A 17,089-nucleotide genomic window follows, 5' to 3' on the forward strand; every position below is an offset into this window, starting at 1 on the left:
CCAGCAAAGATGAAGATATGCTTGTGCACGCGTTTAAGAAGGGAGTGTTGCCTGGCCCTTTCAGCGAGTCTCTCATCAGGAGCCATCCCAGCACCTTTGCAGAGATCCGACGACGTGCGGTGGCGCACATAGTGGCAGAAACAGAGGTTTCTGAGAAGAGGGGAAATGCTGCACCACCCAGACTGCGTGGAGGGCAAGGAAAACCACCGCAAGCAAGGGTGCATGAGGCCAAAGAGGGGAAGAAGGTGCGGGAAAAACCTCGTCCCTATGCACCAGGAAAAGACCAGAGCAAGGGGCGTGCAAGGGAGAATAATGCACCCCCGAGATACAACTTCATGGTGGGATTGGCGGATCTCATCGCCCTTCCTGCCGTAGCAGCAAGACTACGAGTACCAGAGAAGACAAATAAGGTACTCGGAAGGAAGAAGAATGAATGGTGTGAGTTCCATCAGGCCTTTGGCCATACACTTCATTCCTGTTTGGCGTTGGGACACCAACTGGCAGAGTTGGTGAAGTCTGGTTTTCTAGCAGATTACCTGCGTGAGCCGCAGGGTGATCGCGCGTCAGGATCCCAAACTGGAGAGCAACAGCATGAAGTCCCTGTGCATGGGGAAGTGCAGACGATCGCTGGAGGCTTCTCTGGTGGGGGATGCACAGCTTCACAAAGAAGGAGATACACTCGATCGGTGATGGCGGTAGATGCAGTGAATGAGAGTCATTACCCTGAGGTGGACATTATCTTCAGGAAAGCTGACCTACGGGACGTTGTCCCGCACGACAACGACCCTGTGGTCATTTCTCTCATCACAGCAGGAAGACGGGTGCATAGAGTACTCGTAGATCAAGGAAGCTCGGCGGATGTCATGTTCTGGCCAACATTCAACAAGCTACAGTTGTCCCCTGATCAGTTCAGGCCGTATACTGGTTGTCTCTACGGTTTTGCAGGGGATCAGGTAGAAGTGCGGGGATACATTGAGCTGAGGACAACGTTCACTGACGGAACGACAGCCCGCACTGAAAAGATAAAGTACCTGGTGGTGAACGCCCCTTCTGCGTACAATGTCCTGTTGGGGAGGCCAACGCTCAATAGACTGGGCGTAATACCATCGACAAGGCATATGAAGTTGAAGCTGCCGTCGATGGAAGGGACCGTGATAACCATCAAGTCGGATCAGGCTGAGGCAAGACGCTGTTATGAGAACAGCTTGAAGCAAAAAAGAAGTGTGTGCCATGTCACCACAAAACCACCACCAGGCGTGCGCGAAGAGCGATTGGCGGTCAGGGAGACACAAGGCGCTCAGAGGATGGAGAACGATGCGGTGGGGGGCTCCCAGGTAGCCCAAGTTGAAGAAGAAGAGGAAGGCACGATCACTCCTCGCGGGTCAGGGATCGCGAGAGCGGTCATTGCCAGTGAGAGAAGGCCCCACCCAGCTGAAGGATGGGTCGAGGTGGACATCAGGGGAAGAAAATTCAAGTTGGGGGGATCCCTCATTGAGGAAGAGCGAAGGCTGATCATGGGTGTGATTGAGAAGCACATGAATGCCTTTGCATGGTCAACATCCGACATGCCAGGAATCGACCCCGATTTCCTCTGCCATCGTCTATCGATGGACCCCATGGTTCGACCGGTGCGACAGAGAAGAAGGAAATTCAACGAGGAGAAGAGGAAGGTGATCCACGACGAAGCGCAGAAGCTCCTTGTCGCAGGGCATATCAGAGAAATCCAGTACCCCGAGTGGCTAGCGAATGTGGTACTGGTGCAGAAGGCAAGCGGCAAGTGGAGAATGTGCGTGGACTTCACTGACCTCAACAAGGCGTGCCCCAAGGATTCTTACCCCCTACCCAGTATAGATGCTCTAGTTGATAGCGCCTCGGGGGGAAAGCTACTCAGCTTCTTGGACGCTTTCTCAGGGTATAACCAGATCAGGATGCACCCAATGGACGAATGCAAGACCGCGTTTATGACGGAACGGTCTTGCTATTGCTACAAGGTCATGCCATTTGGGTTGAAGAATGCGGGGGCTACCTACCAGCGGCTCATGGATAGGGTGCTCTCGCCCATGCTGGGAAGGAACGTACACGCCTATGTAGATGACATGGTGGTTACGTCCCAAGAGAAGAAGCATCATGCAGCTGATCTGGAAGAGCTATTCACCACCATTGCCAAGTATAGACTGAAGCTCAACCCTGAGAAATGCATATTCGGTGTGGAGGCTGGGAAGTTCTTGGGTTTCCTCTTGACAGAGCGAGGAATCGAAGCTAACCCAGAGAAGTGTGCGGCGATCGTGGCAATGAGGAGCCCAACGACGGTGAAGGAGGTGCAGCAGCTCACCGGTCGCTTGGCAGCACTGTCCCGATTTATGTCTGCTGGTGGGGAGAAAGGTCACCCATACTTCCAGTGTCTCAAACGCAACAGCAGATTTCTCTGGACACAGGAGTGCGAGGAGGCTTTTGTCAAGCTAAAGGGGTACCTGGCGAGCCCACCAGTCCTGCGAAAGCCCCAGGTAGGCATCCCTCTTCGTCTATACTTTGCTGTTACGGAGAGGGCAGTCAGTTCAGTCCTGGTGCAAGAGCAGGACCAGGCCCAGAGGCCTGTTTACTTCGTGAGTAAGGTGCTGCAAGGCCCTGAAACAAGGTACCAGGCCCTCGAGAAGGCTGCTCTGGCGGTGGTGTTTTCAGCCAGAAGACTCAGGCATTACTTCCACAACTTCACAGTGGTCGTGATGACTGACCTGCCTATCCAAAACGTATTGAAGAAACCTGATGTAGCAGGCAGGATGGTCAAATGGGCAGTAGAATTGTCGGAATTTGATATCCAGTACGAGCCCCGAGGACCGATCAAGGGGCAGGTGTTCGCGGACTTCGTAGTCGAGCTATCATCCATCGCGACACCTGCAGAAGGGCTAAATTTCCGATGGGTGTTATCGGTGGATGGCTCCTCTAATCAGCAGGGAAGCGGCGCGGGAGTCATCCTGGAAGGACCAAATGGGGTACTGATCGAGCAGTCCCTCCGCTTCGCCTTCAAAGCTAGCAACAATCAGGCGGAGTATGAGGCCCTGATCGCAGGAATGTTGTTAGCAAGAGAAATGGGAGCAAGAAATCTGCTGGCCAAGAGCGATTCGTTACTGGTCACCGGGCAGGTTACCGGGGAGTTCCAAGCAAAGGACCCCCAGATGGCAGCCTACCTGGAGTATGTGCAGCTCCTGAAGACGTCCTTCGCCGAGTTTGAGTTAGTGCACGTGCCAAGAGAGCAGAATGCCCGAGCAGACCTGCTTGCCAAGCTGGCCAGCTCAGGCAAAGGGGGGAAGCAGAGGACCGTCATTCAGGAGACCCTGAAGGTACCGTGCGCGTTCGTATCAGACAACCAGGTGCTTCATGTATACAAGTCAATGGAGCGTCTAACGATCGGTCATCGGTTGTTGACCCAAGAAACGCAAAGAGCACCAAGGGTGAGATCGCGACCCTCAAAGACCGATGAGTCGATGGAGGTTCATGCGGAGAAGGAACCCGACACCTGGATGACGCCATACCAGCTATACTTAGAAGATGGTGTACTCCCGCTCGATCTGGCAGAGGCAAAAAGAATAAAGAGGGGTTCAAGTAAGTTTACTCTCATAGATGGAAGCCTATTTAGATTTGGATTTTCTCACCCTGTGCAGATCTGTGTACACGGCGAGCAATGCACCAGACTCATGTCTGAGCTGCACGAGGGGGTGTGCGGAAGCCATGTAGGTGGTCGCGCTTTGGCAAGTAGAGTACTCCGCGCGAGGTACTACTGGCCAAAGCTGAAGGAAGATTGCATAAGGTTTGCTCAGCGATGCAAACAATGTCAGCTGCATGCAGATTGGCACAAGGCACCCCCTGAGGAGTTGAGGTCCATCCATAGCCCGTGGCCATTCCATACATGGGGGATTGACATCCTAGGACCTTTTCCCCTGGCGACAAGGCAGATGAAGTTCCTCATTGTGGCCATCGAATATTTCACTAAGTGGGTGGAGGCAGAGCCAGTTGCACACATCACCGCACAGAAAGTCGAACACTTCGTCTGGAAGAACATTGTCTGCCGCTTCGGAATACCCAAGAGGCTGGTTTCCGACAATGGCACCCAGTTCACAAGTCATCAGCTGAGGAAGATGTGTGAAGAGTTAAAGATACAACAGGTTTTCGCTTCAGTGGAGCACCCACAAACAAATGGGCAGGTGGAGTCAGCAAATCGAGTGCTGCTCAGGGGGCTGAAGCGAAGACTAGACAAGGCCAAAGGAGGCTGGGCAGAGGAGGTCCCCAAAATTGTATGGTCTTATCACACCACCCCACAGTCCAGCACCCATGAGACACCCTTCAGCCTTGTCTATGGGACAGACGCCATGATTCCTGTAGAGATACAGGAGAGCTCCCCCAGATTCTTGAACTTCGTTGCTGAAGAGTCCAATGAAGAGCGTAAGGTGAATCTGGATCTGCTAGACGAAGTGCGAGAAGAGGCCAGAGTCAGTGCTGAAGCTGTGAAGAGAAGAGTAGAGCGGAGGCACAACTCTAAAGTGAGGCCCAGGCGCTTCCAGGAAGGTGATCTGGTGATGAGAAAGGCGCATTAGAATGACATGCAGAACAAGTTATCCCCAAAGTGGACAGGCCCGTACAGAGTGGTGGAGACATTAGAGAACGGAGCCTATCGCCTAGAGACTTTGGAAGGAGGAGCAATCCCCAGAACGTGGAACGCCACCCATTTAAAATTTTATTTCAGTTAAAGTTGTACAGTAATGGCGTTCTCGCGCTAAAAGACACATGCTTTGTATGTGGTGGAAACAGTTGAACAGACAAGGGGGCACTCTTTTCCCTAAAGAGGGTTTTTAACGAGGCCACCCAATTAAAGAAAAATTTCCAGCATATCAAGTGTGCTCAAGTATTAAAGTTAAAATCCTCCTTGCCCCAGGTGCAAGTGCAGGTGATTGGTTAGGCCCTACTTGCCCTAGGCGCAAGTACTGGCACCGATCTAAGTCTTCCTCACCCCAAGTGTGAGCGCAAGCAGTTAAAGGTTTGAAAAGCCAGGGGTGCTAGTAAGACCAAGGGAGGGAAAGGAAAGGTTTTGACAAAACGTCCTTACCCACTTGGCATACACCAATATTGGCCCAGTAAGACTCTTAGTCAGAAACCTTTCTCACCCCAGGAGTGAGACAGGGAATGAACGACTCAACCCGCCAAAGGGTGATGACCTTGGGGAAAGGAAAAGGGGTTAGCGAGAAACACTTTCTTTCCCCAAGACGAGGCATCACTTTGAGCGATCGATGTCAAAGTCCTTTATGCACTTAGCACTAGAGCGACAGAGAAAGCTAAGTAAAGACTAAAGAGCGATCACTGATGAGTTGTCGGTAATTGGCTAGTAGTGCAAAGCAGCGCACGAGGACTGTTAAACACCAAGCTGAGGGAATAGCCAGTCGTGATCAAGCAGATCGCGCTAAGCCTAAGTTGGTTAACACTTAGTCGTGCGCAAAGAGTAAGAGAAGCAGATCGCGCTAAGCCTAAGCTGGTTAACACTTAGTCGCGCGCAAAGAGTAAGAGAAGCAGATCGCGCTAAGCCTAAGCTGGTTAACACTTAGTCATGCGCAAAGTAAAAGACGAAGCTCAAGATCGCGCTAAGCCTAAGCTGGTTAACACTTAGTCGTGTGCGAAAGGAAAGGTAAAGCCCAAGATCGCGCTGAACCTAAACTAGCTAACAATTAGTCGCGCACATAAAGATAAGTGAAGTTAAAAGAAAATACAAAGAGAAATTGAGCAGTTAAAATCAAGGTATATCACCAGAGATGTTCATACAATTGTCAGTTACAATGAGTTGAATGGTGCAGAAACGTAAGGTTACAGAATGAAGCTTTGTACAGAGAAGTCAAATTTACAAAAGGGAAGAAGTTCAGGGAGTAGGAGGCCTAAGTTTTCCATCTACCACTGAGTGATGAATGCTGAATTGTGAAAGGTCCAGTTCTGGGAGGACGCAGCGGACTTGCTCGAGCGCCAGCTCGAATCCATCAATGAGGGAATCAGCGCCCACGTTCATCAAGTCCTCTTTCTCCGCCTCCAGACTTTGCCTCGAAGCCTCTGCAGCATCCCTCTGCGTGGTGAGGGCAGCAAGGGAGGAGGCAGCTTCAGACAGCTTGCCCACTGCCTCCTCAAGCTTCCTTTCAGCAGCAGCAGTTGCCTCTTTGGCAGACTTGAGCATCTCCACCCGCTGAGAATCCTGTTGACGTAGGGAGGCGTTCTCAGCCTGTAACTCCTCCACCAGCTGACTCCGTTCGCGCAAGGAAGAGTTCTCAGCCTGTAGCTCTACCACCTTGCAGTCCAGAGGACCAACAGTCTGCCCCATCAAGATCTCCATCTTGATGGTCTCCTGGACCTGCACCAAATACTCCTTCCTGGCCTTCTCCACCATGCCTCGCATCAGCTCAACAGACCCCTGAGCGACTTCAAGGTCACTTTGCAGCGACTCCTTGTCGTGCTCAAGTTCCTTCACCCTTTTCTCCAGGGCTTTCTGCTTGCGATGCTGGGTGGAGAACTCCAGCGAGAGCACCACCTGCTTGGCAAGGTGTGCATCCATCTCCTCCCCGCTCCAGTCGACGAGCTCCCCGTTGCTGATGTGCTGTCACACCATGGAGATAACTCTGCTGAAGTTCTCATGGTTGGCCCCATAGTTGCTTGGGCGCGAGCCGGACCCACCATGTTCGGCATTTGCGGTGGAGATTGGTAGTGGAGGCGGGGCACCCTCGTTTTGAGCAGAAGCACCCCCAGCAGGGTGAGCGGATGGACTAGGTGATTGGCCTGCAGGGGGGAAGTTGGCGGTTGAGAGATTGGGGGCAATTGTTGGCAAGGAGAAGGTGGGCATGCGGGCTCTGGGGCAGATCGAGTAGAGGGAGGGGGAGGTGGTGAACCTTCCTCTACCTCCACCACCTCGATCTCTCCAGGCTGAAGAGACGAGACCCCCTCGACCACTGGCCTTTTCCTCTGGCGGTGAATGAGGGGGGAGCCAGAGCTTTCCTCTTCCACTGAGGCAGCAGCAGCAACAGGTACAAGCGAAGAAGCCTTCACCAGTCTTTTCCTTTTCTTCCCTTGCTCGGGGCCTTCAACTGGCGCGACCGAGAGTGGAGGGGCTTCAATTGGCTCAGTGGTGGAAGAGGAGGAGCCAATCCCTTTGGTCGCTCGACGTTTAGCAAGCTCTAACACCGCCAACCTCCTATCTTTCCCTGACATTGAATCTGCATAGGCAAGAAAGGGGAAAATTAGACAGCTAAGAGACGCAAGCAAGGTGAAACGTATAAGAGCATGCATGAGGAGGTATAAGTGTCCTAAGGGGCAGCAGAGAAAGAACTACCTATATATTTTTTCAGAGAAGCCACATCAAACTCATCCTTGATGAGGCGAGCGGAGTCAAACTTAGCCCCCAGGAGCAGCCCACACAGCTCGCGCTCGTAGGGGGCCATGGTCTCGAGGTCCTTGGGTTTTTTAAATGCAACCTGGGGAACCCAGTAGAGGGGGTACCCCTCGAGCAGATGAGGACTTTGTGGGGTGGCGGATATCATGTAAAATCTGCCCTTCCAGTCTTTGAAGGACTGCTGGTACAGGCCCAGAAGCACCCGTCCAGCAACCCCGTTCAGGCTGACCCAAAACCTATCCCCTGGCTTCTTCGCCTCAAAGAAGTAAAGGAACACCTCCACCGAGGCGTTGTGCCCAAAGTGGTTACACAGGATCTGAAACGCCCGGATGAAGGCCCAGGCGTTGGGGTGGAGTTGGCAGGGCACGACGTTCAACTCCATCATCAGCTCTTTCTCGAAGAAGGTGAAGGGGAGTCGCAGCTTCAACCTTTTGAAGATCGCGGAGTAAACAAAAACGAAGGGCACCCCATTGGTGGCCCTGTCGTCAGCGCAAATGGGCATCCCTCGGGGAGGGATGCGGACTCGGATGTGGAAGTCGTTTTCCCTGTCTATGGAACACGAGGGTTCGTCCGGGTCGTGGCTCAGGAGTGAGTTAAGATGGTCCTGAGGTAGCAAGATGGACGTTTCAGATAGCAACGCCAGAGGGGCCCAGTCATAGACCTTGGCGTTGTCATGGAATGAGGTGACAACAGGCGGTGGCGAAGCTGGTGCACTCGCGGAGGGCTGTGCACCAGAAGAAGAGGCAATGACACGAGCGGTCTGCTTCAAGCGAGCCATCGAGAGATAGCTGCAATGGAGGAAAACGAAGGGTCAGAAATAGAAAGGGAGGGAGTGATGGATGGTTCGGTGAAAAACAGAGAGAGGAAATGAGAAAGAAATGCCCAGGTAAAGGAGAAAGAAGGGGAGGCAGAAGTCAAGGCGGAAACACGAGAAAAACCCTAGCGCGGGTTGAGAAGAAGAAAAACAGGGAAGATGGATGCATGATAACTAGAATGATAAATGCAATCGATGAAGATGACCAAAAAGGGGCCAGGGAAAAGAAAAACCATACCTTTGAATGATCGCAAGAGATTGGGAAGCAGAGAATTTGAAGAAAGATGGGTGCGCAGAAGAGAAGTTCGCAGAGAGTCTGGGAGTCGAATGAAGAAGATGAAGGAACAGTGGAAGGGCGCGCCAATTTGAATAAAAGAAGCGCTAGCGACGCACAACGCTGGTCGTTGATGGCGCCATGTGTCGCGAGATTAAGAGAGGGAGTCCAAACGTTAAAGAAGCAGCACGTGAGGTGGCACGTGAGGCGGGCCCACTTGCCACGTGGACTGAAGGCACGACCACTTAGTCTCTTCACGGAGAACGAGTTCTCGACTCGAGACTGGGGGGCTTGTGATCCGATCGGTCATCGGTAGTCGATGACGTCAGCATCAGAGAACCACGTGGACCACTCGCAGGGTGAACACGTGGACCAGGTGGCAGAGAGGTCGGGGGACGATCGCCAAGAGAGGTGATCGGTGGTCAGTAACCAAGTTACCACCGACAGATCAGGCGGCAGAGAGGTCAGGGGATAGATCACCCAGAATGGTGATCGGTGGTCAGTAGCCAAGTGACCACCAGCAGATCAGTTCCTAGACTCGCGCCTGGAGGCAGAGCGCGATAAGCGAATAAACACTGATCAGTCATCGGGTGTACTGTCGTCGGGGTCTCGTGTTACACGCAGTTAAACGGGGACTAAGGTTCCCAGCGAGAGCGTTACTCATGGACCTCGCATGAGCACACCTCAAGGAATCGTGCACAAGAGTGGCCTGAGGGAACTAGTAAGCCAGTCAGTGATTGGTGATTCCCTCAACCCATTACGTGCGTGGCATCGTGAAGGGTAAGTCGCCTACGCAGAGAGTAACGTTTGGTGAGTGTGCCTAGACCAGCAACACCCGACGTTCTCCTAAGAGTATGCAATTTACCCAGATAAGAGAAGCATCCTAAGTTATTCCGCAAGGGCGTAACTTAGGCAGACAAAGAGAGGCGCTAGAGCCCTTCCAGTAAGTGACATGTGTGTGGTTAGATGTGAGTTGCAGGCCTCCACGTGTCATCATCTGAGAGGGGTGCGGTCCAGACAAAAGAGCACTCCGTACCGCTAAAGGTACAGACAGGCGCAGCCAAGCGCAGACATGCGCAAACTCTCACACTCCCCATTGCTGATTCTGAAGGTACGCTTTCTCTGAAAAGCATAACAGGGTTCTGACACATGCCAGAAAAGCATAACAGAATTCTGTTATGCCCAGAAGCAGGAAAAGAGAGATAAAAGGCAGAATCAGAGTGAGAGTGAGGAGGAGAAAAAAGATAGACGAAAAACAGAGTGCAAGTTTTTTCTCGCACACACATTACTAGTTTCCAGTTTCTGGTGGTTCTGTTGGACTAACTTGATCGTCGGAGTGCAAACGGCCGCTAGAGGCGCCGTCTGTGTGTTTTGCAGATCACATTTGAAGACATCTGAGAGAAAGTTCGGGGAGTGATTCCGCAGAAGACGCAGTCGCGTAGACGGGGCAGAGAGTGCCACGAAGCGATTCCTCCACGTTTGAGTTGCCGGCAGGATCAGGGCTGAAATACACTGGGTTAAGAATCCAAAAAGAGAACATAGGTGTGCTAGAAGACTTCAACAAGATGCAATATTATGTGAGCTGCCTAAAAAATCCTCACTTGAAAGTGAAGGGTTTTTTGTAGGTGACTTAAAGCTGGATGAAAGAATCATTTCCTTCATATTGTCATGGATGTTGACTCTAAGGGGGAGTAATCACTCGGTCCTCACTGAAGAAGATCTTTTTCTCATATATTGCATAATGAAAAACATTAAAGTTAATTTGATTCATTTCTTCAAGGAGCACATGCAAAAGCCTATGAGGTTAAGTGATTGTTGAACCAAGTAGTGTTCAAGCTTTGAAGAATCCAAACCCTTTGAAGGATGTTGAAGGTTTGGCTGCGCTTGCTATTGCTGAGCTGTCTTAGATAGGATCTGGGGTAGATTGTCTATGTAATTCACTCTTGATTGAATCCAAAGCATAGGCATTCTCAATCTTTTTAAAAGAAAAGTGTTTTTCAAACTAAGTGAAAAACAACCGATTGTTTTGTCGAAACAACCGATTGTTTTATACTTAGGAGTTTTTAGAAAAGGTTGAAAACTGTTTTTCAAATGGTTGAGCTGTTAAAACCAAAACAACCCATTGATTCGTGGAAACAACCGTTTGTTTGTTTTGGTACCATAACAGAAAAATGGTTTACACTTTGACTGAGCATTAAATGTTTTTCAAACTGTTTACGCTCCAGTCTTTAATGCTTTGACCAATCCTTAAATGCAATGAATAAGTTTGTTAAGATTTGATAACAAACAACATCTTTGAATATATTTAGAAAAACAGAATTTGAATTAAGAAGTTTTTTGAAGTGTTTTGAGTTTTTCAAAGAGTTGAGATTGCTTAGAGATTGAGATTGATCAAAGAGTGTGAGATAGGATTTCTGCTTGTATTGATTTCATAATTGCTTCTGTAACAAGTGTAATCCTTGTATTTTGTTGAACAAGAATCTTTGTGTGTTTGCTGAGAAGTGTTGTGAGTTCTTGAGGGGATCAAGATCAGCATTCTTAGTGTTGGTGTGTTGGCCAAGAGAAGTGTGTGTCTTGAGGGGATCAAGGTCACTCTCTTGGTTGTGTTGTAAGTAATCTAGGTTTGATTGCTTAATGGTGTTCCTCAGTGGTTTCTGAGAAGACTGGATGTAACTCTAGGTTTAGAGTGAACCAGTATAAATCTCTGTGTGCATTTTCTCTATCCCTTAACTTTTTAAATTCAGTTTTGTTATTTGTAAACTGGTATAAACAACCGATTGTTTCTGCGAAACAACCGATTGTTTTTCTGGTGCTGTGCTTTTTGCTTTGTGTTTTGAAAAACTAATTTCTTAATCAAGATATTCTCGAAGTAATTTCATTCAAGGCTTAAAAGTTTTCGAAATCTCTCTTTAAACCATTCACCCCCGTCTAGTTTAAATCCATACATTCTAAAAACTATCATTTCCCTTTTGTTGTTCTTATATCAAAATTTCTGCAATATTTTGAAATTGACCTTGAGGAATAACTGTTTGAGGTGGTGAAGCCATCTCATGAAATTAACAATGGGTCTCTTAGCAAAATGGGATCCATCAAGGTTGGCAACAAATGGGTGAGTAAAGATGAAGAATAGGTGGATCCTACTTGTGAAGATCAAGGTGGATCAGATGATGAACACCAAGTTGAACATGATGATCAAGGCACTAAGAATCCAAATGAACAAGTTGTTGGTGAAACATATGGAGTTGGTCCAAGTGCTGGAAATGTAAATGAGTATGTTATTCCTATGTCAGCTTTTGATAGGTTGATGATCAATCGCTTGGACAATATGGCCAGTGATTAAATGAACCACTATGAGTTTTGTGCTGCCAGGTTCCAGAATCTTGATGAACAAATTGAAGTTGTATAGAACCAGCTTTTTGAATTTCAGTATGGCAAAGATGACTGAAGGATTTAATTTTGGGTTTTTTTAATTTTATTGAACTGGTTTTTTAATTCTATTTCTAGTGTTTCTTTTAATTTTGTTTCATTCATTCTCTAAGTTTATTTGTAAAGACAAATAGAGGGAGAATTAGTGGTTTCTTAGTTCTAATTTCTACTAAACTATGGTGTGTAAACTACTTCTGCTACACTCTGATGCTCATTGATTCTGCTGCATACTTCTGTTGTTGATACAAACTGATTTGCGCACTGTTTTGACTGGTTTTTTTCTAATTTTTGCTTATGCAGAAAACTAGTTTTGTGTGCCTTGTTATCCTGATGCTATACTTGCTTTATATGTGTACAAATTCTGTTATTCAGGACCTTTTAAGTTCAAAAACTACAACACAAACAAACCAGGGATTTGTCTTCATCAAATAGGGAGAGATTGTTGAAAAGATGCTTTGATGCCTCCAAATCTATGTGGAAAGCTAGAAGATCTTGTTGCTGGGTGTGTGAGTGTTGTCTAGTAGTTTTTAACTTGTTAATTATATCCTTAGGAGGATCCAAGTTCATTTGAATCTTTATCTTTTTGAAAATATGGGTTTTCTAAAAGGCTGTGAAATTTCAACCTGTTGAAATGTCGAATCAACCTGTTGTTTGAAACTTAGTGGTTTTTAAAATGGTTTGGAAAAGCTTTGCTTTTTTTTTTCTTTGGTGTCAGAGAGAATCAACCGGTTGTTTCGATAAATCAACTGGTTGTTTTTATGAAAACCTTAACAGAAAAATTATTTTCAATCGATTAATTTGGAAAACAACTCGTTTTCATAACATAATTCTGTTAAGTGTTTTAAATTGTTTTAAATGATTCCAACTACTTTTGGTTTTTGATTTAACAGCTTTGACCACTTTATTGAGGTTATATAAAGGTTGTTTAACATTCTTTTAAAAAAACTAAGAGAGATTATCAAAAACGTTTTTCAAGATTTCAAAAGCTTTGGATCATCTCAAGTGTGTAGAATATGATTGAGTTTTATACCCATTTTGTAAAAGAGTGTTTTGTCTACCCATCTAAAAGATTGTTTTGTCTACCCATCTAGTGAAACATATCTTGTATACATGGTTGCTTGGTACCCATCTAGTGAAACATATCTTGTATACATCGTTGCTTGGTTTTGCATGTCAACTATGTCTATTACAATGTAGTGTGTCTTTCGTGTTTCCTTTAAATCTAAGTGTGTAGGACATGTTTCATGAGCTACGAATTTATTGATACATATGACTCTTAAAAAGTTTTTCATATATATACATTAGTTATTAACTAGCTCTTTACTTTTGTTTATAATGAACTTGTGCATTAATTCCAGCACTCCTATTCATCTCTAATCTCGTTTTTTGATGCTTTTTAAGCGTGTGTTCGAATTCAGTTCCTTATTACTTTCAAATTGAACAACGAGGTACATCAAAATCCTAGACCAGGATATTGCCTCCAGAGACATAACTAGAACATAAATTTTCTCAAACTATCTTTGGGGAAGGGAATACATCTCCAAATTTCTTGAGGAAGGTCAGATATAAATAAAAAAGAAATCGTGAACAAAGGTGCAGTTTCCCATAAGAAATATCTCCATCTTTTTAATACCTATGAAAAACAGAAAAAAAAAAACAAAACAGACAATTTGTGTAAATCCTGATTAAGTTGAAGTAAAAAATCTGTTGAATGATATGTTAAAACTAGCCATAAGAGAATGAGACAGTACCGAATCATGAATAAGGATCACTTCCATGACCTTGAAGCATCTCAACTACTTGGCTCATGCTTGGTCTTGAATCTCTGTCTTCATTTACACAGTTCAAAGCCACTGTAGTCAACATTTCCATCTTACTTCTATCATAATCAGGTCCAATAGAAGGTTCAATTATTTGTTCCACCCAATATGAGTTGGTGTTGCTTCTTTTTTCTCTCACCCATGCCACTAGCCTCCCATCATATGTCTCTTCACCATTAATTTCTTGCACACTTGCTGTGCTTCTCCCAGTTACCATTTCCAAAACAACAATTCCATAGCTATAAACATCCACCTTGGATGTGATAGGCAAGTTCAGAACCCACTCAGGTGCCATGTAGCCTCTGGTCCCTCTGATCATAGAGATGCTTGGATTGTTGGGGTTATTTCTGTTCAGGAGCTTAGACAAGCCAAAGTCTGCTAACTTTGGCTCATAATTGGAATCTAGAAGTATATTTTGTGGCTTTATATCACAGTGTAAAATCCACTCCAAGCATTCTTCATGCAGATATGCTAGAACTCTTGCTGTTCCAATTGCAATGTTATATTTCTTACTCCAATCAAGTTTGTTAGTAGAGAGATTTTCTGCCAAAGAACCATTCTCCATATACTCATACACCAACAACCTATGTTTTCCCTCAGCACAATATCCCCACATTTCAATCAAGTTCATGTGGTTAAGCTTTCCAATGATGCCTACTTCAGCAAGAAACTCCCCTTCTCCTTGTTTAGCATTATAAAGTCTCTTAATTGCTGCATGTCTCTGATCTGATAAAATACCTTTGTACACAACCCCTCCCCCACCTCTTCCAATCTCTTCACTGAATCCCTTTGTAGCCTTTTTCAGCTCGGAGTAGCTAAATTTTCTGAATCCCGTTGCTGTAAGATGGTAGGCCTGTTGATCTGCATCGGACTTTTGGCTGGTCCTAATTAGGAAGCACCAAATCACAGAAACGCAAACCATTTCAAAAGCTCCAAGTGCGGTAGCAAACCACATAAAAACACTCACAATTCGGTTTCCAGATGTTTTTATGTAATCTCTTTGAAGTTGAACTGAACAAACTCGATGATCATGTGCAGTGTCATTAGCAGATTCTTCGCCAGAGAAGCTATAACTTTTGGACACTCTCAAGTATGTTGCTCCTGGGAATCTGGGTGAACGCCTTCCATTGAGCAATTGCGTTTTGGTATAACACTTGAAGGTGATACCCTTTTTATCGTTATAGGAGTACTGAAACCCCTGACAACTGCAATTTTGCAAGCACAAATCTTCACAAGCACTGAAGTTACTAAATTGTATATAATAATTATCATACCCGTAAAATTCAACACCCCGCATCTCCAAGAAGGTAGACTCATTCCTATTGCAGGTGAGATCAAACATGGGTTTGCACCCATGAGACCAATCACTCTGGTTGTTCAATCTGTACCCTGGAAGACACTTACACTTTTTCCCACTCTTACCATCATAACCACACGTGCTGTTGGCTCCACAAACCCCATGAATCAAGCAACCATTAGTAATGGCTTGCCACGAAACATACCATTTCTCTGACACACTATTTCGACTATACACTCGGAAATTACCATCAGAATCCAATTTCAACCTTCTCTGAAGTACGGTGCCATAATCTGATGTTTTAGAAGTGAAGTTATCTGAGGAATGAAAGACCCCAAAAGAATTCAACACAGCAATTCTAGAGCTATTGAATAAAGTTCTACCAACATCCCAACTTACTCGCCAGGGACTTGGCCAGTAATTGCTGGAAACATCAGGGCCATCGTATACAAGACGAAGAATGTTATCATCGCCGAAAAACAGCTTGTAGAAACCAGATGAATGGTTAGTGTGGCTTCTTGAAGACACCAGTTGTGTGTATCTGGTAAGAGGCTGGCCAGGAACGAGCGTGTCGGTTGGAAAATCGAAACTTTGCCACAGAACGGTTCCTTGAAGCTTGCGCAACACTAGATTGCCATCATCTTTGAGATGCAACTCTACTGGGTCTAACGAATCGGTGTTTGAAGACCAAGCAGTGTTAAGAGAAGCATCAATCAAGAGTATGTTGCCATCGTGTGTTAGGGAAAGTTTGGAGCGTTTTCCGTTCACAGGTTGGTCACGGTTTGCCATCCATGTGACAGTGTTAGGGCTGTGAAAATGAGGCTCCGTGAACCATATTGCAAATGAATATGCGTTATGGCCAATGGCTAAGAAGCCAGCAGAGAAGATAGCATTTGGTGAGATGAGAATATGTTGTGGATTTTCCACAGAGAGGGAAGAACCCATTCTCAATGATGATGAAGAACGTGAAGGTTGGAAGGACAATAACGATGCTAGAAGAAAGAACGTGGCTAACAAAGTCATACTCATATTCAATGCAAGTTATTGGGTGTACTTGTTGAACTACCGTATAAGAAGACAGAGATGCTAATATATACTCAGTTGCACATCTAAAAGTTTTTGTTCAGTGGATCAAAAGTTCTGATGGCACATTTGTTGATATGCTTCTCATGAGATTTCACGTAAAAATGAGTTTCTATAAGTTAACAACCCTTTTTCCTGCACTTGATAAAGGAGAATGATACATTGAAAAAACCATAGATTTCCACATAACTCTTATGAAATTAAATGATATGAAAAAATATTAAAATAATAATACTGGGAGTTGTAATGTTGTTGTATAAAAAATGGGGGTTGTTAATATCATTATCCTCGATAAATGATGATCTTGGCATGGTTATTATTAATTTTTAATAAATGTGAGATGACATTTTAATGAAAATGAATGAGGAGTTTTGACTCATTTCTTCTTCCTTTTTATCCTATGCATATCCTCATTCCTTTCTCGGTGGTATCGATCTCACTCCTTTCTTTTATTTAGATGAGGGACGATTTCTTAATGTGGCACGTGATCACTATACGAGATTTCTTGATGTACTCTCGTCCTCTCTTTCCTTCCCTCTGGTATGGGGTTATTTTCTAGTTCAGATTGAGCCAAAAAGCCAAACATTCGTCCTCCTAGTTTAATTAAGCCAAGAGTCAAGCACTTCTCAAGCCAAGATCCAAGCGCTCCTCCACTCAAGTTCGTCAAAAATTCCTTCTACCTAAATTTGGCGTCTTTTATATTCCCTCAATAGTCCTTTTGCATATTTCAAAATTTTAATTCTTTAAAAAGAAAAAATTACCCTTTGCCTCAAAAACACCCCGTGTCATGTCACATTTGTCAAGAGGGATTATTTTTGCTTGTAAATGTCAAAGTAACATTTTTTCCTAAAAAGTAGAATAAAAAGTTTCACTGGTTTCACGTACAATGCCACACTCTTATGTGATCAATCCAGACCGTGACGTGATCAATCTAGACCGTGACATGCTAATGACAAACCCAAAA

The 17,089-nt window shown here is 45.7% G+C and overlaps 1 protein-coding gene across 1 annotated transcript; it reads right to left on the reverse strand.

The window, feature by feature from the left end:
• Nucleotides 1-13,418: 13,418 nt before the first annotated feature.
• On the reverse strand, nt 13,419-16,076 carry LOC137827054 (putative receptor protein kinase ZmPK1). Its single transcript, XM_068633262.1, has one exon. It carries the CDS (start codon nt 16,069-16,071, stop codon nt 13,681-13,683), a length of 2,391 nt encoding a protein of 796 aa, XP_068489363.1. The 5' UTR covers nt 16,072-16,076; the 3' UTR covers nt 13,419-13,680.
• Between the last annotated feature and the right edge of the window lie 1,013 nt (nt 16,077-17,089).

This window comes from Phaseolus vulgaris, chromosome 8 (genome assembly GCF_000499845.2).
Source record: "Phaseolus vulgaris cultivar G19833 chromosome 8, P. vulgaris v2.0, whole genome shotgun sequence".
NCBI lineage: Eukaryota > Viridiplantae > Streptophyta > Magnoliopsida > Fabales > Fabaceae > Phaseolus > Phaseolus vulgaris.